Source organism: Megascapheus bottae, chromosome 3, assembly GCF_031878675.1.
Source record: "Megascapheus bottae isolate mThoBot1 chromosome 3, mThoBot2.hap1, whole genome shotgun sequence".
NCBI classification, from domain to species: Eukaryota; Metazoa; Chordata; class Mammalia; order Rodentia; family Geomyidae; genus Megascapheus; species Megascapheus bottae.
In genome coordinates, this window is record NC_143511.1 from 48,876,118 (window position 1) to 48,899,018 (window position 22,901).

Here is a 22,901-nt window from a genome sequence, read left to right on the forward strand (position 1 = left end):
AGACAGATGCCCTTCAGCACTGTACAACTAACACAGCTCTGCAGGGCAGCCCTGCTGAGAGGAAAGGGGAGAGAAAAAAAAGGAATTTCTGGACATGATAGTTTTGAAAAACTCAGGTCACAACCCATGAACTTATTTTAGAAGGCTGAAGCTCGTGTGTGTGTGTGTGTGTGTGTGTGTATGTGTGTGTGTGTGTGTGCCAGTCATGAGGCTTTTAAACTCAGGGCCTAGGTACTGTCCCTGAGCATTTGTGCTCAAGGCTAGCGTTCTACCAGTAGGACCACAGCTTTACTTTTGGCTTTTTGGGTAGTTAATTGGAAATAAGAATCTCATGGACTTTTTGGCCCTGGCTTGTTTCAAACTGCAATCCTCAGCTTGTACTCTTCTGAGTAGCTAGGATTACAGGATAATCTAAGAGTACACTTAGATTTTTATTTACTTTATCTTATTTTTCTCAAGGTCAACCACTTTTTTTTTCAGTACTGGGGCTTGGACTGTGGGCCTGGATGCTGTCCCTGAGCTCTTCAGCTCAAGGCTACCACCCTTGAGCCACAGCACCACTTCTGGTTTTCTAGTGGTTAATGGGAGATAAGACTCTCATGAACTTTAGTGCCCAGGCTGGCTTTGAACTGTGGTCCTCAGATTGCAGCCTCCTGAATAGCTACGATTACAGGCATAAGCCACCACACCTGGCTTTCAAGGACAACCACTTTTATTTTACTTTTTTCTGCCAGGACTGAAGTTTGAACTCAGGGCTTTGTACTTGCCAGAGTGATTAACTACCACTGAACACATCTTCAGCTGTACTTTTTGCTGGTCAATCTTAGGAAAGGTCGTGATTCCTGCCTAGGTATATACCTTCGCTGGGAGCCACCTAAAGCCTACTTTAGGCTTTTACTAGTGTCTGGGATTAAGGGCACACGTCACTGTGTCCAGCTTTCCTTTATTGAAAAACTTTTCTACCCAGTCTGGCCTGGAGCATCAGCCCTTTTGATCTCAGTCTCCCAAGTAGTTAAGATTACAGGTCTGGGGCCGGAGCGAGCGGGGCCGGAGCGAGCGGGGCCTGAGCTAGAAAGGGGGCCTAGCCGGGCCGGAGCGAGCAGGGCCGGAGCGAGCAGGGCCGGAGCGAGCGGGGCCAGAAAGAGAAAGGGGCCAAAAAAAAAAAAAAAGATTACAGGTCTAAGTCATCTGTGCTTGGATGATTATTTTATTTTAATGTACGTGGAAATATATATTCACATAAATGTGTGTATATGTGTGCATATATTTTGAGATGAGATGTAAAATATTCGTCATGGTCAAAATATTTGCAAGTCACTGATTTAACAGAGCCTAATATGAAAAGTGAATCTGCTATGGAGGCTTGATTTGTCTTTATTTCCATTTGCCTAGTGAGAAGCACTAAAGTATAAGAGATCTAGGATGAACTTTACAATAAAATAGACCCACATTCAAAGATAGTTTAAATACTGCTAATACTGGACCTCAGGCAATCATTTACTGCTGATCTCCAAATTCCTGTTCTGCAGATTAGTTGTGGAAAGCTTCCATTTCCCTGTTCCTAGAATGGTACATGGCCTCATTTTCCCATCTCTCTGTGCCTTAACCCTGGGGAGATGAGGAGAGCATTACTGGAGGCTCTACCCACACTGAAGGGACCCACATGCAGCTGCTCAAAGCCACACTGCTGAGGGCATCTAGCACCCTGCATGAGTCTTTAAGTGACTTTCCTTCATGCATGCTGTTCTCCTATCTGTCTGGAAGAGCTGTCTCCCACAGTATGCTGAAGTTAAAATCATTGCTCCATCAAGTTGATTAAATAATTTGAATAAAAATATCACATGCAAACAAGTTGACAAGCAGAGTCAAGTGATTTGGGGGCATGGTTATGTCTCGTGTTAGTGTAAATGTGCTAGTTGGGGCCTGGTTAGAACTCTTGGCTGAATAATATTAGAATAACAAATTAGAATACTATTAGCACTTCTGAGAACAGACATTACAAACTAATGTCTAGGTGCATGTTTAATCTATTAGGTTATGTCCACCAAGTTCCCTTCCCTTTCTGGATGAGGAAATAGGGACACAGGACACAGAAGTCATAGGAGGATGGAGCACACTCCAGTCCCCGGGGACCTTCTCTCCTAACTCCTGTCACAAAGTCTCCTCTTCAAAAGAATTCACTTATTTCCGCAAAAGCAAAAAATTGCAAAAATGTCCTGGCTTGATTTAGGTGTGGAAATGTGGGGAGAGATGAGAGCTAAAGTTAGAGGTTCTCAGTATATATTTATAAGAGATGGCTTGTGACTCATCACAGTGTAAATATACTTATCACAAAGACATAGAGGAAACTGACAATCAAGAAAAGGAAAACTTAATCTATCAAAAGCATATGTTTCAAAGTTCAGTCTTCAAATTAATCAGGGAGATGCAAATTAAAATGAGTTAAAATGCTATATTTCACCTAGAAAATTGGAAAATGTTAAAAAATTATAATATTCAAGGCTATCAAGCAAGAAGCAATGTGGCAGAACCTTTCAAATGTTCATAAATGTTGACCCTGGATATCTACTGCTATCCAATCAGTGATTTGTGTGTAAGGTTTTTTTATTATAATATTTTATAATGCTAGTGCAATATTACAGTACATTTTAACACAAAAACATTTCTTGTATTATGATAGTATATATAACACTAAGCAGTAAATAACATTCTAAGAGTCAGGTTCAGTGGCCCTACCCTGTAATCAAAACTACTTGTGAGGCTCAGATTGGAAGGAGTGAAGTTCAGGGCCGGCTCAGGAAACATTAGGGAGTCTCATCTCTACAAACAATGGTAGGTATAGTGGTTATAATCTCAGCTATTCACAAGGGGAAGGATCACAGTCCAGACTAGTCTGAGCAAAAAAATATGAGCCCCCATTGGAAACAACAAAAGTGATATGTGCTGGTGGTGTTAACTAAGCAGCAGAACACCTGTCTGGCACAGATCCCAAGTTCAAATCCCAGTATCATAAAAGAAATGAAAAAATCACTAGTGACATGAAGACATGTTTCTAATATGCCAAGATTTTTTAAAACTATGATAAAGTTGTATGTGCTCAATGTTGCTTAGTACATATGCATATCCCATATATTTATACCCATGTATCAGTTTACTTTTTTTAATCATTAAAATTTTAAAATAATGTATTAAATATATGGGTATAAATTTTTTAAATAATATGTAAGATATTTAGGTCTATATGTATACAAATACATATCTATGTAAATCTGTGCATAAAAAGTCTGGTATAATAATATTATTATATACGTTATAGTTAGGTGACAAAATGACTTTTAGCAAATTAATATGTTTTTATGGTTTGATGTGTTGGGTGTAGTATCTTGCAAAAAATAGTACTTAAAAATCAAGTCTAATGTGTCACCATATAATTTCCTATTAGAACTGCCTCTTAGGATTGGTTTGACTTCAGATTTTGCTTAGGTAGGTTTTTTTTTTTCAGTCAGGCTGTATGAAATATCCTGAGAACATGTCATTAAAATTTCATGTCACTGTCACTTGCTGTATGCATTATTGTTTGACAAATCCATAGTCTAAGACACATATTTCAAATAATGTGATGAATTAAACATCTGGAGAATTTCTTCTCAATATATTACTCTCTAATATGTTGGATATTATGATTTTAAAGTGTTTAAAAAATACCCATTTTTGTAGTAAACATGAATTTCTTAGAACACAGAAGACAAAAAAAAGCACAAATCCAGAGGCATTAGAATTTCTTTGGCTTGGGTATTTTCTATTCTCTAGTGGGCCACAGATTAGGCTTTTAGAGGCTCCAGCCATGTCACCTTCTGGAGGTGAGGGGATGAGTTCAGATATCTTTTTTTACAAGCTGGAAATCCTGAAGGGCTGACATTCTTTGTATGGATGGGGGTGTGGGTAGGATTTTGCTTAACAAAAGGTGTTAGCAGGATGTCCTTGGTTTGGTTTTGGTTGATGGGGGAGGAGGGTGGGGGGTAGACTATTATGTGTTTTTGGAGGGGAGGTCTTCCTTAAAAATTTCTAAGCACAGGCTGATTCACTGCAGATTTGGAACCTGAAGCCACAGAAGATCAATCCTAAGTGTCCCACAGGTAAAGTTTCAAAGTTCAAATAAATCACTAAATATAAACCAGTAACCTATATAGAGGAAACGACAAAACTAGATCTACAACATTGACACTAATGTGATCAGTAATGAACTAGGAAATGTGTGTGTGTGGATATATATATATATATATATATATATATATATATATAAATATATATCCAATCCTGGGGCTTGAACTCTGGGCCTGGCCACTGTCCTTTGGCTTTCTCGAGGCTAGCATTCTACCACTCTACCACTTGAGCCACAGCACCACTTCTGGCTTTTTCTATATATGTGGTTGCAAGGAATTGAACCCTGGTCTTAGTGCATACTAGGCAAGCATTCTGTCACTAGGCTAAACTCTGGGCCCCTAGAAAGTACATTTAATATGCTTAGGGGAATTCAAGAAAGCAAAGTAGATTAGAAGAATAGAAAGTGATTGGAATGTTTTTCATCCTCACATTCAAGAAACTTCATGAATCAAAAATAAGAACATACAAATGAGACAGCATAGATCTTAAGGAAGCTTCTGAGGAATAAAGGAGGAGAGGAATAAAGCAGAAATAAAGGTCTGAAATACAAAAAGAAGCAAGGAAGGAAAGGTTAGTAAAAATGTAGTTAAATCTAAAAACACTGATGGTATGACTGTATCTAATTTATGGGTTTAATTTATGGGTTAATTTATGGGCGCTGAGGATAGAGTTTAGTGGTAGAACACTTCTCACATGTACCAGGCCCTGGGTTTGATCCCCAGCAGGACAAAATAAACAACAAATAAATAAGTAAGTTAATATTATAGTACAATGAAACTGTTACATAACACTTATGAGAAAACTTGAATCCTGAAATCTAAATCAATAGTAGGGAGGAATTAACTGGTTTAAAACACTATAAGATCCTCAGGTTGCTTCCTGAAGTGTGAAGGCATTATTTACTTTTGAATTATATACTGAGATAAAGTTAAATGCTAAAGTTTCTAAGTAAAACTAAAAAAGACAAACAAAAGCTACCAAGTATAGTAGCATATGCCTGTAATCCTGTATTCTGGAGGCTGAGGCAGGAACACCTCGACTTGGAGACCCACCTTAGTTACCTAGGAAGAATGTCTTAAAAATAATACAAAGCAAACAACACCAAAAAAGCAAATATAAAGAAGAACAACAAAAATAATAACAATACATAAACTCCAAACTATTGCATGGCAACACGTACACACACACACACACACACACACACACACACACACACATTCAATCTACAACAAAATGCAAGAAAAAATTATGAAAAGAACAAAAGCAAGCTTGGTATTGATGGCTCATCCCTGTAATCCTAGCTACTCACTGGGCTGAGATCAAAAATCTAAGCCTGAGCAGGTAAGTCCATAAAACTCCTACCTCCAACTAACTTTTTCTTCCTTCTTCCCTCCCTCCCTCCCTCCCTCCCTCCCTCCCTCCCTCCCTCCTTCCTTCCTTCCTTCCTTTCTTTCTTTCTCCAGTCTTGGGGCTTGAACTCAGGGCTTGAGCATTGTTCTTAGACACATTTTGCTCAAGGCTAGTGCTCTGCCACTTGAGCCAGAGAACCATGTTCAGCTTTTTCTGAGTATGTGGTACAGAGGAATCAAACCCAGGGCTTCTCGAATTCTGGGCGAGCGCTCTACCACTAGTCTACACTCCCTGGCCCTTACCTCCAATTTTCTACCAAAAACAAAACAAAACAAAACAAAGAGATGAGAACAAATAGAAAGTATAAAACAGTTTGATAGAAAAGAACCCAAATAACAGCGATCATAGTCCATGTAAACAAACCAAACCTTCCAGTTAAAAGAGAGTGGCTGCTCTACTGAGCTATACAAAATCCAGTGACATTTTTGATTCCTAGGGACTGATGTAAGGCAAAACTCAGATTACAGATGTACTTGCCTTTCCAGGAAGCCAGAGAGGAGCTTCACATAACAATCTCATTCTTCGTTCAATTAAAATACAAATAGTAATCACTGGGTTCACTACAATGGAAGTTGAGTGGGCAGGAGAGGAAGATAGGAGGGAGGAAGGAGGTAGCAGAGATTGGTAACGGTAACTTGTTGTATTTATATTGCAACCTGGGCTCCAGGGATACCAAAGTAACAAGGGGAATGGCCAAGGATGATTTGAACTGAATGTTTGGAATCTACTGGGCTCTCAAAATGCCTGGCTTACCTTCTGAATCACACATCATAAATGATGTGTTAGTAAGGAAAACTAAATAAGGCTACCTCATCAGGTAAGGCTGTTAATGTCTAAATTTCTAATGTCTAAATGAATTCTCCATTTTTACATCAAGAAACACAAACTTTCAGGATGCTAGTGGTTTATGTCTATAACCCCAGCTACTCAATTGGCTGAGATCTGAGGATACTGGTTCAAAGCCAGTCCAGGTAGGAAAGTCCATGAGATTAGAAATAGAGCTAAGCTTCAAGTGGAAGCGCACCTGCCTTGAATGAAAAACCTATGGGACAACATCCAACCCAAAGTCTGGCACACACTCCACAAACATTTTCTCACAATAAGGATGACTTTACCTTTCTTGAAGTTTATACATCAATTTTATGAATTTATTTACTAGTCTTGGGGCTAAATTTTACAATGGACTCTGAATCTTAAGCAAACAGAGCTTTTCATGAATATTTATAAAAATTACATATGATTTACCACCTCATAAGAAATATTTATGAATATTTTCATTACTTTAGCTCTGATCTGCAGTTGAACTGAAAACCTCTTTTGACAACTTTCCAGGCTCTCAATAGTAAAAAACTGGTATACTTAAATCACTAAGGAGTCTGACTCTCCATCTATCCAGCTTTAAGTACCTTTATTTAGATTGGTCCCTATATTAGAACCACCTTGTCTTGCTGTCAGATTACAGTGCCACACCTAAGTTAAAAACCATGGACAGCTGCTTTCTAGGCCAGCCACAGCCTAGCACCATAGCAGACACAGAGATTCAGGCAAGCAGTGATATCGGCTGAATGCTCTGATGCTCAATATGCTTTGCATAATGCTGCATTCAAATTTATTCCTACCCAGCTATAAAAGGTTGTAAGAAGAGGGCCCCAATTGTTATATATAAAAATACCCTAAGGGCAAAACTTTCTGCTTAGAATAGCTACTTCTAAATTCCCAGACAATGACCTTCTTATTCCAAGCAAATTCCTACAAGATAAAATTTCTGGACAAAAGAGAAAGTCATTTAGAGATTTCAATGTTTATAATAATATGTAAACTGCAAATATTCACTATGGATTTATGAATATTGGGATATGAAAAATATTAAGTGCCACTAAGGTGTACAATAGGCCAGTTAATTCAATGTTCCTTTGGAGTAAATCTAACATTCAAGGAGTGTTTTATAATTTCCTAATATGACATAATTTTCTGCCTCACTTTGCATGTAAGAATGCAAAGAGAAAAGGAGAGAATTAACCTTTAGTAAACAAGTCACGTTTCCAAGGATTATGCCAAATTATTAATTTTCATGTTTTTATTTAATAGTTTCCCCCAACCTTATAAAAAGGTATTATCATTCTCCTTAGTCCCATCCAGGAAACTGATTCACAAAGAATTTGAATGACTTTGCTGAAGCTAATGGGCTTAGCACACAGCTAGGCTTTTCCTTTCTTCTGAGTCAAAGCCCAGAATATTCCTACCATTCACAATGACACTGCACCACTTTCTAAACAGGGGAAGTGGAAAACAATGAAACGAAATAGAAACATAAGTAGGAAAAATAATTCAAAATAAAAGCAGACAAAAAAAACGGAAAAGGAGTACAATAAAGAGGCACATAGAAGTTACCAACACTACTTTAACACACACATATACGTATATATATATATATGTATATATAAGTATATATATATATATATATATATATATATATATATATGTGTTGGGAGCATAGCCCAGTGGTAGAATGCTTGCCTAGCATACATGAAGCCCTGGGTTTGACTGATTCCTAAGTACCTCATACACAGAAAAAAGCCGGAAGAGGTGTTGTGGCTCAAGTGGTAGAGTTCTAGCCTTGAGAAAGCCCAGAGGCAGTGCCTAGGCCCTGAATTCAAGTCCCAGGACTGGCAAAAAAAAAAAAGAGAGAGAGAAAGAGACAGGTGCCAATAGGTCATATCTGTAATCCTAGCTACTCAGGAGGCTAAGACCTGAGGATTAAGGTTCAAAGCCAGCCTGGGCAGTAAAGTCTATTAATTTCATCTTCAATTAAGCTTTAAAAAATGCCAGAAGTGTTAAGTGTGGCTCAAGTAATAGAGCATCAGCCTTGAGCAAAAAAGCCTAGGGAAAGTGTCTAGGCTCTGAGTTCAAGCCCCAAGATTGTCACCAAACCAAACCAAAACAACAAAAATGTCAGCTCACATTTTTCCTGACTCAGCTGCTTCAGGACATTCATCATTAATAATGACATCAAATTAAGATTTTCAACTTGCCTGTGAAGCAAATCATTAGCGAGATATTTCAAAGTACCAGAACTCAGCAGTGGTGATGATTCTAACTCATGAACCTACTGATGAGCTACATAAGAATGGCTAAAATGTGGTTTTTCCACCTTTTTAAATCCGCATGCTTTACAAAGAAAACAGTAAAACATGTGTCACTTTGTGTGAAAGCATGTTTAGGATTGTTCTTCTTATTCTCCTTGCAGAGTCCATCAAGGGCCATAATGGTTTTCAGTTCTGTTTTCCCTTAGTTTCTGGTGATAGCAGATGACAGATTTCTCTAACAAACGTGGGTTACCCTTCCTCCAGATCTTCTGATCAGTTTGGTCAGAAGCCAAACTGAAAAACTCAGCCCTACTGGGAACCTTATGATCAGATCTTGGCTAGCAAACATCTGAAAAGTTCTGAAATCAGAATTACAATAATAGCTGTAATGACTGGAAAAAAAGATTCCAGCAATGATTCAAAAATGGAACTGGCAGGTGGCATATCCTGAAGGAAATCACATTATTATGCAATAGTCCTCCAAAATTGTATGGCTGTGGAATATCCAATAAGATACAGTTCTGTTTAAAAAGGCACATTTGTTACCAAATGCCAAATTAAGCAATAATGATGAAGTGCAATCAATTAGAATTACTTGGCATTAAAAAGAAAATAGTGCAATGGGCATTTGGGACAAAACTCAAAACATAGTTGTGAATATAATATGATTTCTTTTTAAAATTAGGTATATTCACACAACAAAATTCTATGCTTCTAAAAGAAAGAATGACATCTTCCCATTTGTAAGAAAATAGAAAGACTTGGGGAAAAAATCATATTAAGTGAAGTAAACCACACCCAAAGAAACATAAGCTCCATGGCTTCCCTCATTTGTAATAATTAGTCTGTCTAGGGTAGTCATAGCAGAGATTCACAATAGCTATGTCCATATGACCTTATAAAATAATGCTAATAGAGAGTTTGAACTCCTAGATATGGAAACAAGAGGGTTTTTTTTAATGTATTGTGTGGTTATTTCTTTTTTTCATTCAATTTTCCCCCTTTGGTTTATCTCTTGTTGTCACTTCTTAATTTTCATACACTGTGTCTTATATATGCATGTTTATCTGATTTGGGTAAGGGGAGGGGAATAAGAAGATGGTGAGACCAAGGACAAAGGGTGAACCAGTGCAAGAGTGATACTCACAAGACACTGTGTTGGAAATGAACTTTACAACTTGGCAGGGAGGTGAAGAAGGGGAGAGAAAGTGGGAGAAAATGAGGGTGAGGGTAACAATGTTCCATAAGAAATGTACTCATTACTTTACTGATGTTACTGTAACCCCTCTGTACATCACCTTTACAACAAAATAAGATAAAATAAAACAAAATTAGGCATATGCAGAATTCCCAGATTTGAAAGATTAATCATAGGACAGAATTATGAATATGAAAAACTAACAATTGTTAGGAAATGTCAGCCTGAATTGCTGACTTATAAATGATCAGAAAAGTGACTTGACAATCACCTAATTAAAAAGTCTGGGAGGACCACTTCAATGAATGATTCACAACTGACTAAAAATAGTCTGGAACTTGTGGTTAAAAAGTAATTTGTCGAGGCCAGGAGTTTGGCCTAGTGGTAGAGTGCTTGCCTAGCATGCACGAAGACCAGAGTTTGAATCCTTGGTACCACATATATATAAAAAAAAAGCTGAAAGTGGGGCTGTGGCTCAAGTGATAGGACATTTGCCAAATGTACAACAACAGCTGCCCATCCTATGCCCACAAAACCCAAGCACAAAAATACTCCTGCAATCTTATGTATGATATTGGGTACATCATTGGGTTGCTCTACAAGTTTCTTTCTTAAACTTTATTAATCTATTTATTTATTTATTTAGACAGACCTGGGCTTGAGCTCAGGGCCTGAGCACTGTCCTTGGACTTTCTCAAGGCTAGAGCTCTACTACTTGAGCCCCAGCACCACTTCTGGCTTTTCTCTATGTATGTGGTACCTAGGAATCGAACCCAGGTCTTTGTGCATGCTAAGCAAGCACTCTACCACTAGGCCAAACTCACGGCCATTTTTTTTTTTTGCCAGTCCTGGGGCTTGAACTCAGGGCCTAAACACTGTCCTTGAAATTTTTGTAAGGCCAGCACTCCACCACTTGAGGCACAGCCCCACTTTTGCTTTTTCTGTGTATGTGGTACCAAGGAATCAAACCCAGGACTTCATGCATGCTACTATACCACTAGGCCACACTCCTATTCTGCAAATTCCTTTCTTAAAAATGCTATAAAAGTCATCTTTAGCAAAGTATGTGTCTAAGTTTAATGAAATTCCACTGAATGAGTAATAAAACAAAAAAGTACTGACATTTTAACTGTGGATATGCTTAAACTACTTATACCAAATCAGTACCTTATTTCTAAACAATTATCCAGGACTCTGATTGGAGAAAACACAGAAACTACAGCAAATCACTCAAATAGGCTGGAGAAGGACAAGGAGTCCAGTGACAGCCCTGTATAATGCTCTTAGCTCTCAGTGGTCATATCCAAATACCATGCTGCCAACTATTTTGCTAAACGAATTTTTAAAGTTTATAATTCCTCACAAATAAGTAACACTGAGATATGTTAGGTACCGTATAGTACAAAATGTGTCTCTTTGCATAAGAACTATCATTATACCTATTATACCTATTATTGTATAAATTTAGCTAAATTAAAATTTTTCCTTTTGAAGGACAAAATTTCTTACTTCCTATTCAAATAGCCATTTTTTTAATATATAGGAGAATATTGTAGAGGCTAAAATGGAAAGAAATCTTCATATGCATTTGAGTTTTCTGTATAAAATTACATTCAAAGATGACATTTTACTGTTAGGATAGGAATCAGAACTGCATTATGACACCATATAAAATTTTACTGATGCTGCAGATCCATTACTTTTTATTCTATGTTATTGCAGACCAATTTCTTCTAAGCTCTTTACCAATATGCTTTGCAGGTAAACAGTCATTAAAACTCACTCAAATTCTACTGTGTAAATACATTGGACCATGTTTCTTATGGTGTGCAAATGGGTCACCGCAATACACAGGCAGGTGGCATAGTTGGCTAGTGGCTCTTCTCACAGCAAATGCTGGTCAGTTCGTCATCATGTGATCTAAAATGTGATCTTGTGGAACAAGAAAAATAACCATGTATCTACCAGTGTGGCTTAGTGGAAGAGTGCTTGTCTAATGTGCAAGAGTCCTGGGTTCATTCCCTAGCCCCACAAAATAAAATAAATTAAAAGAAATGAAAGGAAACAAAACAAAACACAGAATCCAATGGTCTCTCTCTCTTAATGATCAGAGTTGCTAGACTGGAGGATGCTGATCAGAAGATACACCTCTGATATAAAAAAGTAACTTCTTCCCTTAAACATTGTTAACAAGATGTAGCTTATTAATCATAACAGGACCCTTTGAAAAGCAAAACCAAGTTGCTAGGACTATATAAGCTTTCCCATCCAAGTTCAATTGCTCCCACTATTATGAAACCTTTTTCCTGAAAATAAAAGATAAGTAAGTGTGGCCTCTGTTCTGGGATGCTTACATAACCATTATTTACAAATGTTTTCACTTTGAAGCAAGTAGCTTAGGAATGCAGTAGAATATTTCATGTTATTGTTGGGGATTTTTTTGACTGCCATGTTAAATCTAGTTATCAATAAAATAAACACAGAAGCTAATCTGCTACCCAGTATGGTTCAGAACCACCATCACATTTACAAAAACATCAGACCCTGCAGACTGTAACAGTTCAGAACTATGATCAAGAAAAGCATCAAATAAGAAATCACTACCACTAACCTTTGCTTGGACCTCTGGTTCTGTCACCTTGACGACTTTATTGCGATTTAGCAATTGCTTCACTCCTTTTTCTACTTGGACATTGAACTTCATGAAAATCACATAGGCAATGTAAGCTGTTAAGAGAAGCAAGCTTTCCCACCACATGATCATACTATCCAGGAAAAATACGATCAGCATGATCAAGTCAACAGTGTAGAAGGACACATCCCGGAAGAGTGGCCACCATGTCAGGTTTAAAATTTCTCTAGAAAACAGAGCACACATGCCAATAACAAAGAGGATATTGAACACTGCGGAGCCCACAATGGTACCTATGCCAACGTTGCTGTGAGCGATGAACACCCCAATGAGAGATGTGAAAAGTTCCGGGGCCGATCCCCCTGCAGCCATAAAGGTGGCTCCAGCTACATCATCAGAGATGCCCAGTTTTTCAGTGATGACCGTCAGAGATGGAACAAAGAACTCATCACAGACAATGGCTAAGGCTATGAACATGTAGACCATTCCGATGACATGGAGAATGATGGCCCCTTTTCTTCTTTCCTCAAGGGAAAAGATGTCTTTGGGGTAGTCTCCTTTGGCCTCATATGTGTTATTATTATGATCAGATCTGTCTTCTTGAGGAAGAGGTGGCGAGGGAGTGTCATCCCAAATCTCGTCATTGAAATCTAAGAGAGTTCTTTGATGGTGACCATGTGCTACTTGAGGGCCATTTACAATACTGGCCTCTCCTGGGCTCTGAGTGTCTGTCTCAGAAAAGGCACTGATTGTAAATGTGACAGTGCTCATGGCTACCAGGCCTATCACGAGGCCTACAATGCGAATGAACTTCAGTTTTTTCCTGACATTAGAATGTCTCCTGCAGCCAGATGTCGAGTCATCCAAACACCATTTCTCCAAGAGGCCAATGGTGGTGCTTTGGTGCAGATCCATTCTGGCTTGTTCTGGTGTATATGTGGTCTTCACACTCAGACTCAGCCAGATGGTTCTGTCATACTTCTCTTCACGTTATAGTTGACAGGAGCAGGAGTCGTAGTTAACAGTAGTCACTTCCACAATCAGGGGTTCCTAGGCTTTGCAGGAAGTCCTCGTCACTTTTGCTTCAATCAAAATCAAAACAAAGATAAGTAAATCATAAAGTTTTATCCCCCCCCTTTTTTTTTGCCAGACCTGGGCTTGAGATCAGGGCCTGAGCACTGTCCTTGGACTTTCTCACTTGAGCCACTTGAGCCTCAGCACCACTTCTGGCTTTTTTCTATATGTGGTACCAAGGAATCGAACCTGGGTCTTCATGCATGCTAGGCAAGCACTTTAACCACTAGGCCAAACTCCCAGCTCCAAGTTTTATCCCTTTAAGTGAAAAAAAAAATACACCTTAGCAGGTATGCTAAAATCTTGTTCTGTAGTATGTGATCATGACTAAGTTACTCAACTGCTTTACACCTCAGTTTCCTCATTTGAAAAATGGGAACAAGTCTACCTTCCAGGACTGGGGAGTGTGCGTGTGTATGTGTGTGGTTGTGTGTGAATTTTGCTGGAGATCAAACCTATGACCTCAGGCTGAGAATGTGGTTTGCCTAGCATACATGAGGTCCTGGGTTGATTCCTCAGCACCACATAAACAAAAAAAAAATTTTTAAAGTTTTAAACCTTTGACCTCACACATACTGCGTAACTGCTCTGCCACCACTCCATAGGATTATCATCAAAACACAGGTCTTCACAGAGGAAAACATGGCAAATGGTATGACCTCATAATCATTGATAGGGAAACCAAATACACATTCTGGTAAGCTCAGTGTGTGGGGAAATGGGTGTAAGTACAAAAATTTATGGAAGAAAGTGAATTTAACCACTTTAAATTGTAACATTCCAATGCTAAAGGATCCCACTTGGCGCAGAACTGTCTAGGTTCTTGACAACTGACAACTCTTCGTTGTATTTTCTCCTAGTCCAATTATATAATTCTCAGTGTAGGTACACTTACTGACTTGATCTGTCATTTGGAGAGGCTTGTGTCTAGAATGAAGTGATGCTGTTTTCTTACATACAAAATGATCTCTGGACCTTATTTTCTTTTATGAAAAGTGTCTTCCATATCAGATGCATAAAAGAAGTCTTTAAAAAATTTAAGCTTACTGAAAATGCTCTGGTGACACAAACAAGCTGTTTCCTTAAAGCATCCTCACACTGTTTTCAGCTAAAACTAAACACAAAACTCATATTTAAAATAGCCCAATCCAATCCCAAATGCGACAAAACAAGAAGCAGGCTATTTCGAGACCAAATGTGTATTTCATAAACAACATTCAACTGGCAACACTACTTCTGTCCACAAAACCTGTCACAAAAGAGCTTCAATATCGTCCCTTGAGGAGATTAGAAATCCCAAGCAGGGTTCCATGGAAGAGATAGGATCGATGATAGAGATTCCTTTTAAAAAAATATATCCCCCTCCAAAAAGCAAATAAACATTGTTTTCACCTATTGCAATGATTACCTTTCCAGAGCCATTCGCGGAAATCACCTCATGTGTAAATTAAACACACGCCACTTAAAAACATTGAGATTAGAAGGAGCTCAGGTTGTTTTTTTTTTCCAGTAAAGAGCAAGATTACAAGTCAAGGAAGGCTGAGTTCTTGCTGCCGCTGCTGCCGCCGCCGCTGCTGCTGCTGCTTGCTGACATAACCTGACCCATCAGATTCCCAGCCGGCTGCTGATGTCAGATGTTTAACACCAAAGATTAAACGGCTCAAGCTCACAGAGCTTCGGGACTCGTCACAATGCCCGTCCTGGGTTACAGGCGGGGACAGACTCAACACCCAAGGCGCACCAGCCTCAAGCTCGCGTTCACCCCGCAAAGCCACCGCTCCACTCCCCACCTGCCTTCCACAAGTGAGACCCCAGCCGCGCCCCAACTTTACCCAGCGTAGTCTCAAACTTTCCCTGGCCGGTTAATAGGAAAAACAAAACGTCAAGGCAAGACGGGCCCCACCTGAGAGTGGGGAGCTGAGGTACACCCTTGGGGTGGCGCTGGTTCCGCATCTCCCGGGAAAGCTGGCTGGGGAACGTCCCTCCGCGCACCCTCTCCTCAATCAGGCCCTGGCGGGGCCCCCCCCAATCCAAAGTCCGAAAGCAGGGATGGGAAAGGCTGGGGGCTCGGGCTAGGCGATCAGGAGCGGATAGAGTTGGGTAACTCCACGCGGGGCCTGGGGCGCCCGGATCCACTGCGGAGCCACCTGTGAGCCTGCGGCGCCGGCCGCCGTGGGGTTGGGCTCACCCGGGTGGGATCTGGGGGATCACCGCCGCCGGGGTCGGCTTCTAGCCGAGCGCAGCCCCGCCGGGACTTACCCGGATTCGGTGAACCAGCCGGAGCGTGGGTCCGCTGCCCTCCTCTGGCCTCCGCCTCCCTCCCACCTCCCCGAGTACGAGGCCCGTGCTCTGGCTGAGGCTGGTCGGCGCTCCCCGCCACGGGGCTGGAGCGGAGACTGAGCGGCTGCGGGCCCCGTTCGGCGGCGTCTGGCGCTGCGGGGGCCCCGGCGGCCCCTCCCTCTCGGCCGTGCCCGGGAACGAGCCGCGCCGCAGCGCGCCCGCCCCGCCACCTCTCCAGTCCTCCCCGCTCCGCGCCTCCGGGGCGCCGCGGCGACGCCCGCAGCCCGGCCTCACCCGGCAGATTTCTCCGCAGTGGGGACGCGGGGGTCAGGGGCTCTGCAGGCAGAGGAGAGGTCGCACAGTTCTGTGACGCGCTGGGTGCCCCAAGCTTGAAAGTGCCTTCAACTCTGGGGGGTCATCTACCTGGACATGTCCTCCCCAAGTCTCTGGAATAGGCCATGCCAGTCGGGTCTTAAAGGAGGCTCTATAGGAGGGAAGGGCCGGCCCTGAAAGAGCAGCCGCCTTGTAGGGCAGGCTCTTCCTGTCTAAGGAATCTGGGTTTTGTAAGGTTGAGACACTGAAGGGTCTTTCGTCTGGCCGATTGATCTTTCCTTCCAGGATGAAGCTGAGACCATCATGTCATTTTGTATCCCTCACACAGTTCCGATTTTGTCCCAGGACTCCCAATCCAGTGCTCCTTCCTGCCTCATCTGGGAAACAAGAGCCCTCAGATGGCGGGCTATTGAGTTAAGCTTGTGGGGGATTGCGAGGTGAGAATCTGGGCCAAAAAGTGGAGAGGCCATGATCCAAACCAGTTAGCTGTGGATGGAAACTTGCTTTATCCGCCTTCTGAAGAGGTCTAGCATCTCATGAAGTTTCTGGGGTTACCTGCATTATCTGCTCTCCTTATCCTTCATCTTCAGTTCTCCACTCTTTCAGAAGTTTCTTCAAGCTCTCCCTTGGTGGTGTAATGTTGGTTATGACTCTGACAACCTATAATTAAGCTACAACTCTTGCTTCCTGGGTAACCCCAGCTTAGTCAAGGTAAATCTTGGGAACTTCCAATTAACCCTTTATCTTCCAACAAAGCTAGGCATTCGAGAAAAGACTATCATCGTGAGCCTCTGTGGGTCATGGTGATCTAAAATTTTGCACTTGCAGCTATTTAATAGCTATCCTTTCTGTGACACGAGGAAAGCAGCAGCCATTACTATAGTTGTGTCTAAAGACTCGAGATGATCCACATACAGGGCCATTGATCATGATATGGCGGTTTCAACACCCCCCCCCCAAAGTCATTGCAGTTGTTTTAAACAAATCAATATTGTTGAGTTTATAGACCTTCCAAAAAATAGCTCAACCGATTTATAAGGATTGATGATGAAAAGGGAACCAACTCATTATTTTTGGAGACTTTTAGAGAAATAACGTAACAATCTTGCATTTATTCTGCCCTTTCTATGCAAATGGGACTCTAAGGCACCTAATTAAGCTTTGCATGCACCACGCTTTTGTCTTTCCTTTCCTGAAGGAAAAATCCATAGCTCCTCTGAGGCACTGGAAGCCCACTGAGTACAAGCAGGAGGGGTACAAGCAAATGTTGGAGCTTAATTATAGGTGGTAGGTTGTCAGGGCCATGACCAACATTACATCACCCAAAGGAGAGCATGAAGAAACTTCTGAAAGGGTGGAGAACAGAAGATGAAGGACAAGGAGAGCAGATAATGCACAGATAACCCCATTAACTTCATATCTTAAACATGTTTTTGGCTAAAAGAAAAAATTATAATTTTTTTCAAAGTTATTTCTGAGTCATATTGGATTATTATTTTTTAATGTATTTTATTGTGTGGTTGATGTATAGAAGGGTTACAGTTACATTCATCAGATAGTAGATACATTATCTCTTGAACATTGATACCCCTTCCAATGTTTTTCTCCCACTTTCCCTCCCCCACCAGGATTATTATAAATGTTATTTAATCATTTTCCTTACAGCCCAGAGATGACCCAGAGAGTCTATTGGGAGACAAGGAGAATGAGGCCAGATGAAGACTTCATTAGTCTGTAAGTTTATGGGGTTTGCACTTATTGGCTTCTCTTAGTCTGAAGCACACTGTCTGGCTTTTATACAACAGGTTCACGATGCCTTCAGTGACTTCTTAATATCTGGCTTTTATCCTTAGGATTATGAAGTGACATATCTTTTAGGTATTATATCTATGTTCTAGGCAGAGAAAAGAAAAAAGAATGAAATAGGACAAGCAGATGATTTCCTTGTTAAGGTTTTTTTTTAAAAAAATATCCAGGATATTTTATCACCTACATTTAACGGCCAAAATTTGGTCAGAAAATCATACCTCTCTGCAATGGAGTATAAACTGTATCTTCACAGGACTTAGAGTCCCATTTAAAAAAAAAAAATCAGCATTCAGGGGCCAGGAGTTTGCCTAGTGGTAAAGTGCTTGCCTAGCATGTACCAAGACCTGGGTTTGATTCCTCTGTACTACATAAATAGGGGGGAAAAAAAGGCAGTGGTGCTGTGGTTCAAGTGGGAAAAGCCCAAGGACAGTGCTCAGGTCCTGAGTTCAATCCCCAGGACTGGCAAAAAAAATCAGCATTCACTTAGTAACAGAGAAGGGAGAAATACATGATGAGTGAGGAGCTAGCAGTATTTGATAGTTTCAAAACATCTCTATGAGGCTCACACCAGACCAGATTTGACAGTTGAACAAGAACTCAACAAGCAACTGCCTTGACAGTTGAGAAGGTATACATATCACCACTGTAGAAATGGAAAGAAGAATGACCTGCCATTTATCCACATCACACTCATTAAAAGCAGAAGTCATTTGTAGGCTTTTCAACCCACAAATCTGGTTGTCTGGAAAGAAAGCTTTCCAAGAAAACTCACAATCATCAAATGACGAATTATCAACCAGGAACAATGACCAAGGGATTTAAATAATGAATAGGGGGCCAGGAATTTGGCCTAGTGGTTAAAGTGCTTGCCTAGCATGCATGAAGACCCGGGTTTGATTCCTCGGTACCACATACATAGAAAAAAGCCTGAAGTGGTGCTGAGGCTCAAGTGGTAGAGCTCTAACCTTGAGAAAGTCCAAGGACAGTGCTCAGGCCCTGAACTCAAGCCCATGACTGGCAAAAAAATAAATAAATAAATAAATAAATAATGAATAGGTCACTTTGTACAAATTGTAACTAAAGAGTTGTCCCTTAATTTTTTAGGTATCTATGTAAAAATAAACATTAGAATCATATTTATTTTCTATTTGTTGATTTGTTTGAACATGAAGTTTATAGGAGTCAAAACACAGGAATAGTTCAGGGAAACAAATCCAGCTTTGTGCATGCTAGGCAAGCACGCTACCACTAGATCAAACTCCCAGCCCTAATGATCAGTTAAAAATAGTTCTATTTTTTAGAATATTCTATTTTTATAGAATAATTCTATATTCTAAATTATCATGAAGAGAAAGTGAGAGGAGGGGAGGGAGGGAGAGAAGGAGGGATGGAGAGAGAGAGAGAGAGAGAGAGAGAGAGAGAGAGAGAGAGAGAGAGAGAGAGAGAGAGAGAGAGAGAGAGAGAGAGACAGACAGACAGACAGACAGACAGACAGAGACAGAGAGAGAAGGAGTGGAGATCTAAGCCAGGAAGTTGTGGGCACTCTGTGGACAAGATGAAGAGTTCAGATTTCACTTTGTCAGTTTAACTACCTCTTTCTTCATTCTGCTGTATACCCCAATCTTCCATTTTCCTTTTATTACAATCTCTAACTTCTGTGTAATCAAAACTACAGGCACTCAAGCCATGTGCAAAGGATTCAGGTGCATGAAAGCAATACTTTCCAGCCTTGACTGTAAACACAAGAAAGGGACTGGGGACAATTTCCAGTCTTCACCACAACTCTGACTCTCTCTTAGTTGTTCCCTGTGGTTAAGAACCAATCCATACAGTTTTAGCAGCTAGCACCATGCTTGGCATTTATTTGGGCTGAATTAAAGATGCCGGAAAGAGTTAATGAGGAGCATGTAGGTTTTGATGCAGTAACAAAAGGCTCTGAAATCACAATGGGTTATAAGACCAAAGGTTTTTACTCTTGTTGAGACTTTTGTGTGTCATTCTCACTGTTGATCTTAAGTGGCAGTCGCTGCAAGGAACATTGATAGATGCCTTCATTTTGTTGCATGGTGGATCTTGTGTCTGAACTTAAAACCTTTAGCTGCAAGCTATTCAGCAATCATTCACTGAGATCACAAGCTCAAGGGAAGAAGGAAGCAAATGTGCTCTGTGTTTGAGAGAAGAATGGACCAGTGGGCAACCTGAATAAAGAAAGGGGACCAATTTCTGTAACTTTTTCACTAGAAAAAAAGGAGAGTTCTCACTGATCCCTTTACAATGTCATGTGTTTTATTACAATGATGATCACTATTACAGTATTACAGACAAAGAAACTGAGACACAAAAGACAAGGATTCTTTATGGGATTCCTCACTGAGTGACTACCTAGTTCCATTTTTTTTTTCCTGTTGAGATTACCTAAGTAGATGGCTCTTAAAGATCTTTCCTATTTCTGTCTGGCCCACCATCCGGGATAATTGTTGACTTCCTAATTGGAAATACTTTGCTTATTAAAAACCACGGGTATAAATGTCAAAATAAAATTCTGGTGTTCAATAAATGTATTCTCAAGTCTCCCTACCTGGGTTGACTGTTTACCTTTTCTTTTGGCCAGTGGCCTTTACCTTCCAATTTGATGAGAACCACAAAAGCAGAAAACTGTGTTTTAAGGGGAAGAGGATTGCCAGTCCAGGCTGTTTTGCTTTTGACAGCAGTTTTTGGACCAGCACTTAAAGCCACATGCCCAAATGGTTGTTTTTTCCAGATCGCTTTAGGAGACAAGAAATGGTGGAAATCTATTATTTTTAACTTAGGAATGGGGTTTGGGGGCGGGGAGGGAGAGCTTAAATGCCCAGGAAGCAAAAATTCAGCTTTTCTTTGCAACCTCAGTTTAGCCTCATTGCTCCTGAGTACCAAGACCCGGCTCAGTGCTGAGGCGAGGGCTCAGAGGAAGCCTATTGATTTCATCAAGGGATTCAGTATCTCAAACCTTGGCTGTCTTCCTGGTTCCTGCAGGGACTTCCCGAGTGACCTCCAGAGCCACATCAGCACGGAAATAAGGATAACTGATATGGGTAAAAGAAGACACAGTAGACAGGTGGTCAGGTCAGAGCAGCCCACTTAAAAGGGGAGCATGGGACATTTATTTGCTTTAGGTGTCTTTTGGCTTCTTTTATATGCTACATTTTTCTCTACCCAAACCTAGAGGGAATTTCCAGTTAAAATAAAATTTTATAGTACTGGGAAAGAAGAAGCCAGGTACCTTTTATGTCCAATGTTGAAAAAGTTGGCAAGAGGGTGCTGTCATGCTTTTGGTTTTTGATTGCTGAAATAGAATATTTGCCTCATTTAATTCATTATGTTGAAATGAACGCAACTTGATCTAGTCATCTTTTCCTAGCTTGGGAATGTCAGTTGTGTAGATGGAGCATTCCAGTGCACACGCAGTGGGTGTTTTGGAGGGACTTAGCATCCTGAAACCCTATGGATCCCCTAACCCAACACTGGGATTCAGTTAATGGGGTTTTTGTGTTAGGTATGCTCATCTCCTTTCCATGTGACTTAATCAGTGGTAATAACCCATTTCTGCTTCCCCCTCATTTAATGGAGACCAAGATGGGAAGAGAGTTGACGTATAATGAACCCCTCAAATGTTGCAAATATAACACACTACAAGATTTGGGTTGAAAAGCTTCATTTCTTTTCCTCCATACTTCCTTTTCCTTATTTGTTATGCTCTCTTGTTTATTTGAGTGAAGCCTCCAGTTTCCTCCTCAAAAGGAGGTAGGAGGGGATTTTCATATTTTTATCCTATAATTTTTGAAGTAGCATAGATTTGTAGTATGAGAAGGTTTCAATAAATGAGAATATTAACTATGACCTCTTGCACATTTTCTTCTGCTTTCTGAAATTTCTATTTTCCTACAAATTCCCCTCCTTTTTTTCTGTTATTGTTCTGTATCATAGACCTCTCTAAAACAGTCTTTGGTGACAGTTAAGAGTTAAGGGAAAATGGGGACCAAGACATGAGAAAGGGTATTAATGTATGTGAATTACTGCACCTTCTATCTGGCAAATATAATGTAACCCTTCTATTAATTACAATAAAAATTAAAAAAAAGAGTTAAGGGATAAAGCATTAAAACCAGACACTAGTGGCTCACATGTACAATCCTAGCCACTCAGGAGGCTGAGATTTCAAGAGCACAGAGATTTGAAGCCAGCATGGAGAAGAAAGTCTGTGAAACTTTTATCTCCAATTAGCCACTAAAACAGGAAATGGAGCTGTGGCTCAAATGGTAGAGTGCTAGTCTTGAGCACAAAAGCTCAGGGACATTGCCGAGGACCCTGAGTTCAAGCCCCAGGACAGGAATAGAAAAATGCTAATGGAAAGCTCTTGCTTGGGTTAGACCTTGCTTGGGTAGGACTGCCTGAACTGAAGTGTCAGTTTCTGCGCATCTCTTGGGCTGACTGGTTTCCTCACAAGCACATTCTCCTAGCACATTTCTAGAGTATTTGTGCCTGACTACCAGCATTATGAGAGCTGAGCAAAAGAAAAGTTTAACCAAGTTCATTTTTCAGCTTGTAGATGTTAGGAAGTACCCTAGATCTGAGCCTGGCCTGATATCACAGAAAATACCTCTAGGGCAACTTAGAGTTCACCCCCACTCTTCTAGAAGAGATGCGTGAGGCACTAACTTCACTAAAAAAGAGGGTATTTGGATACTTTCAATCCAGTTTTCTGTTTTTCAGCCCCATCTTCCATCTTTGAGCTACAGTTTTCCATTGCAACTATGACAAAACACTACAAACTTTGTGTCTCATAACAACACAAATGTATTGTCTTGTAATCTTTGTGTGTGTGAAGTATGTTAGAAATGCATTTTAGACTCATTCTCTTCTTGTGACTGTGTCTTAT

The 22,901-nt window shown here is 40.5% G+C and overlaps 1 protein-coding gene and 1 long non-coding RNA gene across 9 annotated transcripts in view; one reads left to right on the forward strand and one right to left on the reverse strand.

Moving 5' to 3' along the window:
- The window catches only part of Slc24a2 (solute carrier family 24 member 2), a 233,696-nt gene extending 217,725 nt beyond the window's left edge, over positions 1 to 15,971 (reverse strand). For 4 of the 5 annotated variants that reach the window (XM_090330049.1, XM_090330050.1, XM_090330048.1 and 1 more), the window contains exons 1-2: positions 14,973 to 15,064; positions 12,470 to 13,572 (exon numbers count right to left, since the gene is read on the reverse strand). In XM_090330049.1, the coding sequence (XP_090186175.1) occupies positions 12,470 to 13,405 (936 nt within the window). In that variant the 5' untranslated portion in view covers positions 13,406 to 13,572; positions 14,973 to 15,064. Of the gene's footprint in view, positions 1 to 12,469; positions 13,573 to 14,972; positions 15,065 to 15,823 lie in introns of those variants that run through there. The other variant, XM_090330047.1, reaches the window with a different exon arrangement.
- LOC150065455 (uncharacterized) overlaps positions 15,275 to 22,901 on the forward strand; it is a 64,608-nt gene continuing 56,981 nt past the window's right edge. For all 4 annotated transcript variants that reach the window (XR_016534957.1, XR_016534958.1, XR_016534959.1 and 1 more), the window contains exons 1-2: positions 15,275 to 15,367; positions 17,843 to 17,911. This is a non-coding gene — a long non-coding RNA (uncharacterized LOC150065455). The remainder of the gene's footprint in view (positions 15,368 to 17,842; positions 17,912 to 22,901) is intronic.